The sequence below is a fragment of the Apteryx rowi genome, unplaced genomic scaffold (assembly GCF_003343035.1).
Source record: "Apteryx rowi isolate R43461 unplaced genomic scaffold, aptRow1 scaffold_268, whole genome shotgun sequence".
In the NCBI taxonomy this organism is placed as follows: domain Eukaryota; kingdom Metazoa; phylum Chordata; class Aves; order Apterygiformes; family Apterygidae; genus Apteryx; species Apteryx rowi.
Window position 1 is genome coordinate 482,402 of NW_020449063.1, and position 14,645 is coordinate 497,046.

General features: G+C 37.0%; 1 protein-coding gene across 1 annotated transcript in view; it reads left to right on the forward strand.

Moving 5' to 3' along the window:
• The window catches only part of FHL2 (four and a half LIM domains 2), a 34,905-nt gene extending 21,006 nt beyond the window's left edge, over positions 1–13,899 (forward strand). The window contains exons 3-6 of the mRNA XM_026068069.1: positions 6,625–6,799; positions 9,952–10,121; positions 11,817–12,003; positions 13,020–13,899. Coding sequence (XP_025923854.1) covers positions 6,625–6,799; positions 9,952–10,121; positions 11,817–12,003; positions 13,020–13,171 — 684 coding nt within the window. The 3' untranslated portion in view covers positions 13,172–13,899. The remainder of the gene's footprint in view (positions 1–6,624; positions 6,800–9,951; positions 10,122–11,816; positions 12,004–13,019) is intronic.
• The last annotated feature ends 746 nt before the right edge of the window (positions 13,900–14,645 follow it).

Consider the following 14,645-nt stretch of genomic DNA (forward strand, 5'->3'; position numbering starts at 1 on the left):
TTGGACTGGCTTCAACAAATCTCGGACAAAGTATTCAGGAATTAACCAGGCTGAACTTTTCAACCCAGATTTATGGATTTAGGGCATGTGGGTGTTATCCGATATACTTCTCTGTTTTTAAACAAAACACACACTAATAGCAGAGAGAAATAGAAAAAAACTAATTGTCTGTAATATAAGAATATTTTATAAGCGTAAAGAACCAAAACTACATCTGAAGAACACAACTACAAGATAGTGAATAAAGATTTCTTAAACAGTTGAAAAGTGTACTGAAAACAATGCATCGTTTTTTGTTTCTGTGACTGCTGTCTGAGCCTGTCCATCCTTCACCCTGTAGTTTTTGAACCTGTTGACTAATTTAACCAAATCTTGATAGATGGATAAAAGTTTCAAACTTATTAAGTTCTGACAAGTTTTCTGGGGGAAAAAAACATACACACATGGTTAGGCAGAAAAAAAGAGATCCTATTAATGTTCCCATTGAGAGAAAAACTACAGTAGTTTTTCAGTTACAGTAGTAGACACCAGAACACATCTGAGAACCCTTATAAGTGCCTCAGCCACAATAAAAGTTTCAGTTAAAGTTTGCATATGATATGACTGAAGATAATTCAACCATGAAACACAAAGTCACAAAAAATCATGTTTCTGCTCCTCATTAACTATCCATATACACACATATCTACATAAGTGTATAAATGCATAATAGATATATATATACATACACATATACATATATATATTTTTTTTACGTATCCTGTTATACACTGGATGTATGTGCTCCACAAGTCTTAAAACACTTGTATCTTCCCCTGAACAAAGAAGTCAAAATGTACCTTGAATGAAACTGGTATGTTTACTGCATGTACAAAGAGCGGGCTCCATATTTATTTGTGTATTCTGACATGGTCTTTATACAGCCGTAAAATTCAGAACTGAAATTTAATGGTGTGACAGTGATACCAGAAAGTGTAGCATCCAGGCCTCTCTATCTTCCAAGGAGACCCACCCTCACATCTACAATAGAGCCCCAAAGACTCCATTTAACTCTCACCTCAGATCCTCCCTTGCAAGTTCTTTCTAGGCCACAACTGTTTTTCTACACTGAGATCTGAACTGAGAATTCAGCTGCAGTTGAGATGCTCCTAATTTCACCATGCAGAGAATTTTCTTCTTGAGGAATGGCCATGTAGTTAGTCTATGGCTGCTTTTTAGGACTTGTAAAACGTAAGACTACAGAGCAGGACTAAGATTTGGGGCTCTGGATTCTTCATTCTTATCTGTAAAAGTAGGAAAAAAGTATTACCTTAATTTTGAGTGAAGAATTAGCTTTGATAATGTCTTAAGTGCCTATTTGTCTAGGTGACAATTATCACAAAGAAAAAAAACCCCAGAAGATTCTTAATGGCAAAAATAAGAGCAACCCTCCCATAGCTGAAAGAGTTATAGCAAAATAAGACAGGTGCTGACAAGAGAAAAGCCAGCTCTCCATCTCTGACACTAGCGTAGTATTTTTCTTTTTGTGTATCAGCACCGCTGCAGAGCATCGTCTTACCTGAGTTAAACTTAGGCCTGCTCAGTACTGGTAACACTCAAACTTTGATAGCATTGGCTCTAAGAGAGTCAAACTGGTGCCAGATTTTCACCCCATGTTGCAACTACAGCACAGAAAGGTCATAAGATATCGATCTGAAGACAAGCTTTCTTTGAATTCAAAGCAGGGAAGAATTTGTTTCACTATCTTCCAAATTTTTTTATGGTAATTTATGGTTAATTGTGAATGTAACTAAGAAATAACTGATTTGTTCTTTATTCTAAATGTGTTCTTTTACAAAAAAAATTAGCTGAATGACAACATGTGGTGTTAATTACACCTTTGGATTTAGGCCATTTTGTTAACTGTAAACAGTTCTAGCTGATGTTTATGAAACTTTCACAGGCAGATTAAAAGCTTCATGTACTGAGTGGTAGGAGGCACTGGCAGACAGGAGAAAAACACGATGCCATTTCTCTTACAGCTATTACACATTAGCCATATGCCCAGAGGTTCTAATGGAAATTTACTCTTAAAAGAATTGGTTGGCATTTCATAGCCTATGTGTCTGGTGAATGCTCACTACACCAACTGTTTCACACCTCTGCTTGCCTGAAAGAAGGAGAATTCTTTCTGGAAATCCATCCATTATATTCTCATTTGCTTAACTGCTTAAATGTGACTTTTAGTTGATTTTGGCTTTTTGAGCAGTTTCTTTGCAGGCTCTTTGGCACAGAAACATCACAAATACAGGAAATACCTACAATAATCCAGCGTTTACTGCAGGCCACAAGCTGGCCTTGGCAAGGCAGAGGGAGTGAAAACTCTCCCTGTGAAATCTGAGAATGAAATTAAAAGCGGATTGTGATATAAAGCTACTGTGTCAATACATAAGCCAAAAATGAATCAAAAGGGTCAGTCTTCCATATAAACTAAGCAAGGAATAAAGCCTCTAGTAATGTAGAACAGGAAAGGGAGAAATGATTTGTCTTTAATTTTTAAATCCTGTGCTGAGTTGCAACGCTTTTGCTGTTCGTCACTGAATATCAGACTAGTTGTGAAGTAGAATGGTAAGAAGACAGATACCTTCATCTCTTTTCAGATCACTGAAGTGCTGAGTTCAGTACCATGTCACTTAATTTTGCCTTTTCTAAACTCTTCTTGATAGGGAAGTACCAGTCTAATATATTAAGTGTTCTGCCAGAGGCTACATGCCTAAAATCTGTACAGCTTTTTTGTTGTTGTACCCCATTTCCTGTGCTCAACCTTCTGAATAGAGCATTGTGGCAAGCAAAAAAGCCCGATGTACTTCTTATTCATGAACAAACATATACAGTTACTCTTCTGGTAATTACCTTTCTAATCTCCTTTTTCCTGTTGGGTCCCCCTTGAGAGCCAGTTCAGGGGAAAAGGTAATACATAATGGCTTAGGTTTACTTAGACTTATAAAGCCAGAGTAGAACGCAGTACAGTTGCAGGAGATGAGGAGTTTATCCTTAACCCAGTTACCTAGTAACTGCAGTCTTGTGGCTTTTCCAATTAAAAAAACAGAAGTCACAGGCAGTCCCATCCTAGAGGCCAACAAACCATACTGAATCAAAGCTACACAGAACTACAGAAAACTGTAAAATAAATTATGATTTTACCAATCCTGCAAATGGCCATCCTGACAATGTTTTCTTTGAGGATGTCATTATGAAAGTAAGTGAAAGTAAAATTAAGTGTTTAAAAAGCAAAGGAAGCTGCTTTTCAAAATGATAAGTTTCAAACAAATTGCACAAGGGATGACTGAAAAGTTTTGGAAAATGTAGGATCTGCTCTAAGTTTTGCTTACACCATATTCTTCTGTACTTCTCCCTGCAAATTCAGCTGCAGGCTTTATCATAGCTCTGCAGAGGCAGGCATTGCCCTCCTCCCCATTTACTTTTATTAGTAACACATCTGAAACTGGGCTGGAACTATCTGCAGTTCAGCTCCAAAATGCTCATACAGAACAGATCCATATCCACAAGCACCTCTGCACACTCATCTCTCTATATGTAAACCTCTTATCTGTGAAAGTGTTTGTGTGCTTTATCTAACAAGAGCACGGGATTGTCACTTTTCATAGACAGGTGCAAAGATAGATTGCAAAAAAAAAAGTCATTCTCCAGATTTAGGCAACATAGGAGGCTGCATTAAAAACTATAGTTAAAACATGCATCAGGGACTTAATTTCCCTCAAGCTGCACAAAGCAGCTATGAAATTATGCTTATCAATATTTTAAGGATACATTCCAGTTTTGAGCCCACAAAAGCAATTTTCTGTATCTGTTCTTCCAGGAAATCTGTGCAGTAAACAGGAATTAGTTATAAATCACTTGTATCCTCTTCTGCTGGAACAGATTTATACGGGCTACAGGCAGCTAGCATAACCTAGAGCTTACAGGCCTAGAGTAGACCTGATGTTAATTCAGCTTAAGTGTGGACAAGCCTACCAGGCAAACAAGCTTGAAATCATCTTTGCACATGCAACTTCTCCAGAGTAGAATCTTTTCTAAATTAATGTATCTACAACTAATGTACAAGCCAAAGGTTTCAGTAGATACAYAACATACTGAAGTAGACAAAAACTGATTTCCAGTGACTTTATTACACTGACATAAGAACAACGATGGTTCAGAAACTGCTTCATCAGTATGTTAAACTTCCTTGCTTTGAATGTGACAGACTCAGAGAGAGAAAGCAATAATCATTTCCACTAATATTCTGCTGCAGGTATGTTGAAATCAGACATCTAGGTGAACCTCTATATTCAATGGCAGTGTCTTCTGTTATCAACCAAGCTGTCTAAAGATTGCTTAAATAAGCCTGTATCTTGTGTAGAAAAGAGAATGATTTTCACTGCCATTATATGCACTAAAATACAAGATGACAGTTTTACAAGAACGTATGTAGGATAATGACCATAACAAAATATCTGCTACTTTGACTTACCTAGCTAGTGTCTACAGAAGCTGCTATCATAAGTCTGACTCAAGGGTTAAAGTTCCTCTTTATTAAGATCTACCCCTAATTGTTGTCTTTATTATTCCTCTCCTAAAAGAAATATACCTTCTGCGAGATATATTTTTATTGATAAAACAAGGCAAAGCAGAAGCAAGTATCAGCATATCAATTGTGGAGGTAAAACAAAACAAAACAAAAAAAAACCCCAACCACCTTGCAGAACATTGCAAAAAGAGAAGAAAGGCAGCAAGAGGGAAAAAATTGAATCTTTTTGTTTCACAAGAGAAAGAAAAACAAATCTGTTGTCATTCCATTTTCTAGCAGGCAAATTTCACATTTTGGAAACCTCCATGTTGGCTGTACATTGCATTTTTCCATTGAAAATATTATTCCTCTCTGAGATCAGAATTAGGATATTCAACTTCCTTTAAAGAAAAAAGAATGTAAATAACTTCTAAAAAGCTTTTTTTACATTTTGATATTAGAAAGATTGAGATATTGTGGTCAGAAATTGGGTTGTTTCAAAAGAATTTAACTGAAATGAATAGACAAGGTGAATAAACAACTATTTGAAAGCTGTAAAGTGGGAAGCTTACGTATTCTATCTCAGAGCGCGACCTCAGAGGTGAAAGACATACAGTGCATCAATGCTTTCTCACGATGACTGAAGAAAGAGAGGTGAGTAGAGCAGATATTCAAAAAAAAAAAAAAAAAAACACCTTTATTACGAGCTCCAATTCTCACTGAAGTTTCTATAGTTCAACAGGTGAGCTATGCAAAACTACTTCAGTGTTTCCTGTTAGCTACTTATGAGAGCAAGGCTCCAGCAGACAAAACCTGTTCTTATTTCAGGTTAACCTAAATCCACAGAACCTTTTGGTTGCTCTGGGCTAAGACTGCAAAATTGAAGTTACCTGTGGCTCAACTGACATACAGTAGATTAGGCAAGAATAAGTTTGAACACTATGCATTGCTTATGTTGTACTTTACATATGATAAAAAAAAATCTGATATCCTACAGCTCATTCTTTCCCTTCAGATAATCAAAGTAATTCAGTGCTTGTATTTAACTTATAGTAAATCTTGAGATAGAACCTGAACAGTTATTTCTGCTGAATTTTTATACTTTCCATTTATGACAATATCAACCCTCCACACCCGCATCTCAGACTGACAGGCTACATATTTAGGGGGAGATATCTAACAGATGAGTGTATTATCCCACCCTATCTTTTAACAATCTGAGCTCTATTTTGTCTGAAGTACCAAAAACACTGTTACAGGATCAGACCACTCTAAATTTTAAAGGGCGCAGTCCATCCCTTTGTGTCACAATAATAGAAGGGCGCTTTTTAAAAAGAATAAAAATACCAGTGGAGAAAACTAAGGTGCATTTTAAATACTGAGATGCCAATGCTAATCCCATGGACAGAGTATTCTGAATCAATAGCTGCAGATGCAATGTGAGGTCTCATTTTTCGATGTGTTCATTCACAGCAAAGAATCTGTAGGCAGCACCAGCAAGGAATCTGACCCACATTTAAAACATAGGTAAAACAAAACTAAGACTTGGAAAAAAATAGTTCCAGGACAAAAAAGGAAGAGAGATCAGGCCAATTCCACACTTAGTGTCATCCGTTGAACTGAATAAATATCAGAAACTAATTTGGAAAATGATTTCTGCCCAGCAATGAACAGCTATGAAATGACCTAGAATCAGCAATAGCTAAGACCAAGAGGGGCAGTCAATTATAACTATAAGGTTAACAAGTTCTAAGCTGACTCAAAAAACAGGACTTTATTCTCAAAGGAAATACCTCAATAAAATTAGTCGTTCCCCTGAGGCATACAAAAAGTGAAGGTTATCTTTAATTACATCTGTTAAAAGCCTATTGAAAGAGGGACAAAAGTTGTCATTAGCCATTTCTGGTAATCATATCAAAATGAGTTCATCCTCATCAGAACATTTTGTTTTCTTGAGTTGTGCGAATAAGCCTTAACTCCTGGCTGCGATTCAGATTTGGACATATTTACATTCTCTGAGCTTCCAATTGTGCAAACTATTCATTCTGTTTACTTTGTGGTTTTGGATTCTACAGGATCTGTCTTACAAGGACCGGCACTGGCATGAAACCTGTTTCCACTGCTTCCAGTGCAAGAATTCATTGGTGGACAAACCCTTTGCTGCCAAAGAGGACCATCTACTTTGTACTGATTGCTACTCCAATGAATACTCTTCCAAATGTAACGAGTGTAAAAAGACTATTATGCCAGGTTAGGATGCTTACTTTTAGAACTGAGAAAAGATTAGGTTAAATATCAAGCCCAAGCTCAGCAACAGCTGTGACAAATGTCTTTCCCTGACTCACTCACTCTCAAGTCATGGTGAGCTTTSTAAATGTATCATAACCTCTATTTTAAGTTATTCCCATGACCAGATCACTTATTTTCATAATGAATCTTGATTAAAATGTTATGCACGTGACACAGATTAACACAAGTCTTGAAATCTAGTGCTTATTTCATTTTGCATTTTTATTAACAAGCATTTACATTTTTCTATAGAAGTATTTAATATAAGACTTTTGAAGACTGGGCAACTAAAACTGATATTTTCCATCCAATCCCAGCTTTATATTCTGATTGGCTTCCACTGTTTGAACAACAAAGGAAGCTTCTAAATTTAACAGTTTAGTTAACTTCCAATTTAGCTTTTTATGTAAATACTCTAAGTTTAGCTTCTTAAATAAAAATGGAAAGCTGGTCAAAGTACCTCTAAAGTCTTCTTAAACACAAAGATCCAAAGAAACAGGAAAGATCTATTTTTCTCTTTCAAGTTACATATAAAAGAAAACAGATGTCTGAAACACGAAGTTACAGTAACAGATAGTTAAAATCTGATTTGCTGATGACAATACATGCATTCTGTGATGATTTGAGGGCTTAAAGGGGATGGAATATTGGTCCAGAAATAAAGCATTAAAAGGCAATTTGAAGAGTCCATATACATGCTACATAATGATTATTGGTTACTTATTCCAGTAAAGCTTTTCCAGGGCTGGTTCTTACATTGGTCATCTTAGACAAAAGCCTAAAAATGCAATTCTGTTTGTGCACCTGACATGTTTTGATAAAAAAAGAGAGCTTGGTGATGATATACAATGTATAAATAGAAACAACAAAGATATTTAAAAGCAGATGGCCCTATCCACTCATGATTCAACATAAGCATCTCCTTCTATTATTCTGTGTGCGCCTGTTTCTTCAGATACAGCATTAACAACTGACATGTTTGAGAATAGCCAGCGCTAGTTTAAAAACTAGAAGTTTTTGTTTTGTTTCAAGGGTTTTTTTTTTTTAAAGATAATTCATCAAATTCACCCTCATGATCAGTAAGCTTACTGACAGAACAGATCTCTACATCTGTTATGTGAGTTATAGATTGATAAGTAGTAATGGAGGCTAGATTCAGTGACCCAGAGAATCCCTTTTCTTAAAACTGAAATGGAAGAAACCTTTTTTTCTTTTTATGAAGCTTCACAACCACTGACTGATCTTTTATTGCTTCCCCAAGATAGACTTGATGTCACCACATTCAGAAAGCAGAACATCCAGCATATATTTTCTACTTACATTGTAGACCATGTTAGCACAGGAGCTAAAATGGAGCACTATGGTCATCAACCGAAATATAATTCATTTTGAAAGAACCAGCAAGTGGTTGGACACCTATTATGGAAACTGTTGATGCTACACTTGCCCTTTGCTTTGCTCCACTAAATGTACAATTTAGATTTAATAAAACATTATCATGATAAGCATATGAGATACTAAGGTAATTAATTATAAGCTTGATCTTTCAGTCCTTCTGCAAACTGAACTCTCACTGACTTCAGTCCAGCAGGTAATAAACAGATCTCTCCCTACCTTGTGTTTCAGTGATAACACAACCCCAAATAAAGCCCAGCCAAGAAAATGAAAATAAAACTCTCCAGTGTTCCACATCTCCTTTCCCCAACATGTCATTTCTTCAAGGACTGATTCATTTGCTCTTTGGTAGGATACAGAAAGTTACTAACACACAAAGTGACCTTCTTAAAAGTTGTTCATTCATAAAATGGATCAGAAATGTTGAGGCATACAGAGAGATAATTAACAATACACTACACAGCTGCATGTCAATCCTTTAAAAAAATACTCCTGAAGTGCGCCTCAGGGCAGAATTTAATGAGACCAAAAAAGGAAGAAAAATATGCTATTAGTAGATAAAGAGGAATTAATACTTGGGAAAGGAAAAGTCGTAAAACTTCACCGTATAGGAAGGGGGGGTGGGAAGATGTGGCATAAAAGGAGGTAGTATGGCTCTTCTTCATTAGTCAATACCTGATAGGCTTGTCAGTCCTCTTCTAAGCATTTGACAGCATGCTTGTTGCTAACAGCGTTGAGAGTAATACAGAACTGTAAGCATAATTTGTTTGCTTTTCCTTCTGGCCAGCATCTACTATTCTGGTTCAAACTGAGACATAGTGACTGACACATTATATATAGACAGTGTAAAGAAATATGCCCATATAATGGGGCGTCTCCAATTTTCTGGAAGGACTCGGAGCCCATCTGTGTAATGGTTACTTTAGTTACTAATAGAATCTGTACTCTCAAAGCTAGTTCTAGACAAGTGCATCTAGCTTCCAACTACCATGCTATTTTTCTGCATTTCAGTAAAGGATTGTTTTAAGACTTTTCTTCCTTTCACAATACAAGCATGGTTTAAATACAACTGATGCCAGAGAGAAAGCTTCTCCTCTCTTACTGAAATTTTCAAGAGACAGACAACCATTTAGGATCTAGTGTTGTATAGGTGGAAACCATTCCAAATTTATAGCGGACTTAGCGAGGACAGGAACAGGGCCACAGGGCAGATATGAAATAACCCTTTGTCTGAAACAGTAACTATACTTTATTGGGAAAGGAGGCAGGAAGCTTGCCAGGCACCAACCAGGCACCTTGCAGCTGTCTGAAATACAAAAAAAAGGGATTCTGAATGAACAAAGTCAAATTTTTAATGAGGAAAGGCCTTACCTTCATGCAGCACTAACAGCAGCTTTTATTGGCATCTCCTCAATTACCCTGAATCTTCTTATCCATTAGAATTCATTATTAATTCTAATAACACCATAAAAAAAGCAGCCTAAGCCTTTGTTCTTAGGAGTAAATGTCTCTCCTCTTCATAGGAGAAGAGCCACTTATTCTCTGAAAACTTAAAATGGTACCCAATACCATTCAAAGCTAGTGGGAACATGAAATAGCCTGTATCTCACCACTGTACTGCTAATTGACTGACAACCAACTCAACATACAAATAAGAGTCACCAAATGGATAGGTTTCAGCTAAAAGAACTTCAGTCTATGCTCTGGTTGTATTACAGGTACTCGGAAGATGGAATACAAGGGCAACAGCTGGCACGAGACCTGCTTTATCTGCTACCGTTGTCAACAGCCAATTGGGACAAAGAGTTTCATCCCTAAAGACAATCAAAACTTTTGTGTACCCTGCTATGAAAAGCAGTTCGCCATGCAGTGCGTCCAGTGCAAGAAGGTAGTGCTTTTATGTTGTTTACCTAAAACCTCAGGGATTGAGCTCCATCACATTTTAAATCCAAGTAGGTAGAATACCTTATTTTTCTATGTATGATAGTGTGCAAAATCTATATATGATAGCCTGCAAAAGCCTAGCAGGCACAGCACTTCCTGCATTGAGAATTCTCTTCCTCAAGGTTAAAGATCCATTTGTTTAGAAATCATATAGAGAAAACATTAAAAAAAAAACAACAAACAACAAACAAAAAAACCCCCCTCTGCATTGGAATAACTTAATTCCCAGCGAAATCAATCATATATCCCAGACTTCAACTGGAAGGCAGATGGGCTAAGACTGTCCATTTTCTTTTTTTTAATATTCTAATTAAGTTCAAGACAGAGAGATACACTTCATAGAGCAAATGCCTTTCCTGAAATAAATGCTGGTAAACTTAGCATGTTCAGGAGTAGAACTATTTAGGCTCAATATCTTTTATCCATCTTCTTCCTAAAATCTATACACAGCCACAGCTACGAATTTTAGAATTCTTTTCTAAAAAAAGAATTGTTTCATCACTTATGGAACCAACACATCTCAATTTGCTATGGATATATCCAGGGTCAAACACTATTAAAACTATAGATATATCCATAGTAAATTCCCCTTCCCACTGATCCCTCCTTGTTTCCATTTTCCCCCAGCATACTTCCAGCCACCACACTACCCAAACTTTCCTCCATGTCTGTTGTGTGCTCTTGCATGGCATTCCAATTCAGCAAAGCTGCAATCTGGTCAAACATGCTAACTGGCCAGAAGCTACAGCCTCTTTGCTGCTCTGCTGGCAAAACAGAACAGGTAAAAGCTAAGTTCTTCCGACCTTTAATTTCAAATAGATCAAATGACTTTCACTATCTTCTATCCATCTAGCAATTTTTTTGAAGTTTCTAGGAGCTTTGTATCTTAAAACTCTGTCCTTCTGGTAAATTTAACTATATTTGAGAACAGGCTCAAAAATTACTTGGGAAAGAGACAAAGGGAAGACACAGATGGATAGGCAAATTAAGTAGCATGACAACACACCAGCCTGATCTCCCAGGGAATTTCCCTTCAGTGAAGAAAGAAAGAAAAATTAAACTGAATGATTGTACCATTTTCTTGGGAACATTCAAAGGAATAACGAAGTTTAGTTTGTCTAATACTAGGGGGCTGTTCTGCCATAGGAGCCAAACCCCAGCCTGAATTTGGGAAACAGAAAACAAAGATTTCAGCTGAAGTTTGAATAAAACAGTCTTTGACAAGGAAAGTAACAGGACAGTTGAAACACACAAGGTAATTCTTTCACCACCAAGAATGGGACAGGTGAAGAAACAGAGATGAGAAAGATTGCTAGGACATGTCTAAGAAAAATGACCTACAAAGAAGGCTGGCTTTAGAAACAGAAAGGAGAGTTCAGAGTGAGATTATACAATATATGGGGAATAAAACACTTTCAGTATGGGACATCTTTGTATAAATTGGGAAAWAATAATGAATCACTTTCATTCTTTTTCTTGAGGTCAGCTCCTGCCAAAAATGATGATTTTGCTATTAAACTTTCTTTCCCCCCTACACCTCCTGCCTGCAAAAACCTTATCACCCTTCCTCCCTACCAAATCAAGACAAAAACCTGACGCCCTCAAGAAAACACTTTCTGTTTTACTTTCCATAAAACAGGCTATCACTACAGGAGGCGTTACTTATCGGGAGCAGCCATGGCATAAGGAGTGCTTTGTTTGTACTGGATGCAAGAAGCAGTTGTCTGGACAACGCTTTACCTCCAGGGATGAGTTTGCATATTGCCTGAGCTGCTTCTGCAATCTCTACGCCAAAAAGTGTGCTGGATGCACAAACCCAATCAGTGGTAGGTCTCTCACGACCAGAGGTTTTTTTTTAAATGCTGTTTTTTTAAATAAACTGCTTCTAATATTAAAAATGGTTCAGTAACTCATTCTGAACAGCTTGAGAGAATCAAAACACTATTCAGTTCAGGAATCTGTGATATTTAATACTTACGATACCTTTCACCATGGGTGCTCTTTTTCTGTTCATGTGAAAGATGCATTTCTCTTCTGAATAGTGCAGCCCTTTCTATCGTATGATGATTTTTCAAAATGTTGCTACTAAAACAAACAAAAATACCCTCATTAAAGGATATGCCCAACTGTAAATCTCTTCGCTGACTTCCAACTAGTCATCCCAATATATCATATTGAAATGACCTGTTATCATTCTCAAGGTTAAGCAACAGATAACTCCTACCAAAACAGACATTTGCCTCTTCTCTTTCTTCTCAGTACAGCTTCCATACCACTTATGATACCAACCTCCCTACCATCAACTTTTCTTGAATATTTTTGCGGTTTACTAACCTGCTTCTTTCCTTGAGAGACCTCTCTTTGAAAGTTATGAATCAAGTCATTGCCCAACCTGTAAGATTTCTTTTAAATGCATTTTTTACAAAAGACAAAATTAACTTAAACATTATAAACATTCCTGTATAACTACCAAACTTCTGTAATTCACGTGCAGTTTCTGCCCTTTTCTTCTGCTGTATATTGTACTCCCATCCCACTGTCTCAGCTGAGGCTGAGCTTGAGGGTTCATTTCTGCCACCTTCTATCACCAGTGATTAACAGCCTAGTTCACTGACTCAGCTGAAAGCAACAGAACTACCTGAGGATGAAGGTACCACTCACATGGAATAAGGGTAGCAAAACGAGCATGGCAGAAAACAGATAGATTTTTCAAAATTGCATTTTTTCGTTACTGAATGTCAGATTTCCACAGCAATCTGTAAGTAGCATTCTGAAACAGCATCACTTGATGGCTAATGGTCTATTATTTTCCCATAACCAAATGTTTTTGGTTTTCAAACAGGACTCGGAGGAACCAAGTACATCTCTTTCGAAGAACGACAGTGGCATAATGACTGCTTTAACTGTAAGAAGTGTTCTCTCTCATTAGTAGGACGTGGCTTTCTCACAGAAAGGGATGACATTCTTTGCCCTGAATGTGGAAAGGATATTTAAAGCTCAAAAAGTGGGGGAATGGGGGCACACAGTGCCAGGAGGAAGCTGTGCTTGCAGTATATACTCTGAAATACGCAGACGTTTGGAACTAGCTTTGGCATTCTGTGTTTCTCTGTACCATTCACATCACTTAACTTTTTCCTTCAAACTCTCCGACACTGGAGAGAAAACAATTTCAAAAGCTCTAGTAGCAGTGTTGGTGTTTAAGAATTTCTGTAGCTAACCAAAACTAACGCAAAACCTGAGACATAAAACCATTTGGGTGTTATTGACATAACATACTCCTTTCTTCACTAAATATTCCAGTTTAAGCATCTGATTTAATTTACAAGCAAGTGATACAGTTCAAGGATTATGATGACCACACACAAATTCATAGACAGTCAGGATGAAACCCTCAGCCCATTGAAATCAATGGCAAAACACCACCAATTTCAATAAGGCTGAGGTCTCACCTCAGTGTTCTTGAGCTATGTAACTAGTGTGTGCTGTCAAGTGCATAGAAAGACTGCGAATGTAGTGTGTTTTAATGTACAAAGATTTGTGCCATGCTGTAAAGAAAAATGATAAAACAGTTGAAGTGGGAGTGCTGCATAACAGATACGTATTTTATAGCATGACTAGCTGATCCTGGTGTGAAATACAAGTTCTGATTAACAGTGTCAATATTACAGTTAGCTGACATTACACCGCACATTGTATTTTTCAAAATAAAATCATTTAAAACAAAACTTTGCGATTGCGGTTTAACTAAATTTACATATTTGATATCTACAAATAAAATGCATTCACAGTCTTAAGAAATACAATGCAAGAGCCATACAAATACAATCCTTTTTTGCCCCACAAGTCATTACGGATTTGTAGAGTTTAAATAATCCTCATATGGGTCCCACTGATATAGCAGGTAAGTCTCCTATTAACCAAAGTCAGTGGGAAATCTAGCAGTGAAACTGAACTGTGTGAAAATGCTTAATTGATGGCAGCTGATAACACTGTTCATAGGCTATAAAGTCAAAAACATTGTTCTTTTCAGCAACAGAGGAGGTCAAGACAACACCAAAGATGTTTATCTTTGTGAAAATCAGAAGTTTAACTTCTATACTAGGGCATGATTTAAACTTTGCTGTGTATACAATACATAACACCCTTTGCTCTGGCATCATTTCTGCTACGTGTTTGCTACAAAGACAAGTGCCAGCAATAGCATGCTGGTGGAACAATAAAATTGAGAGGAAACAATCCAAAGGAGGATATTTTTTTCCCCAAACAAACTTCAAGAAATATGGCCATGTCATGCAATGCCTGATCCCTGTACACTTTCCAGATGGAATTTATTTGTATCCAGCAAAAGGAGGAAAGCAGCCTTATCACGCCTCCAACAGGGATCTTCAGATGTGGAAGTAAGAACTAGGGGCATACTTACTATGTGTGTAAATGGGTAAGGAAATTTTGCTCTTAATTCCTGCCATCA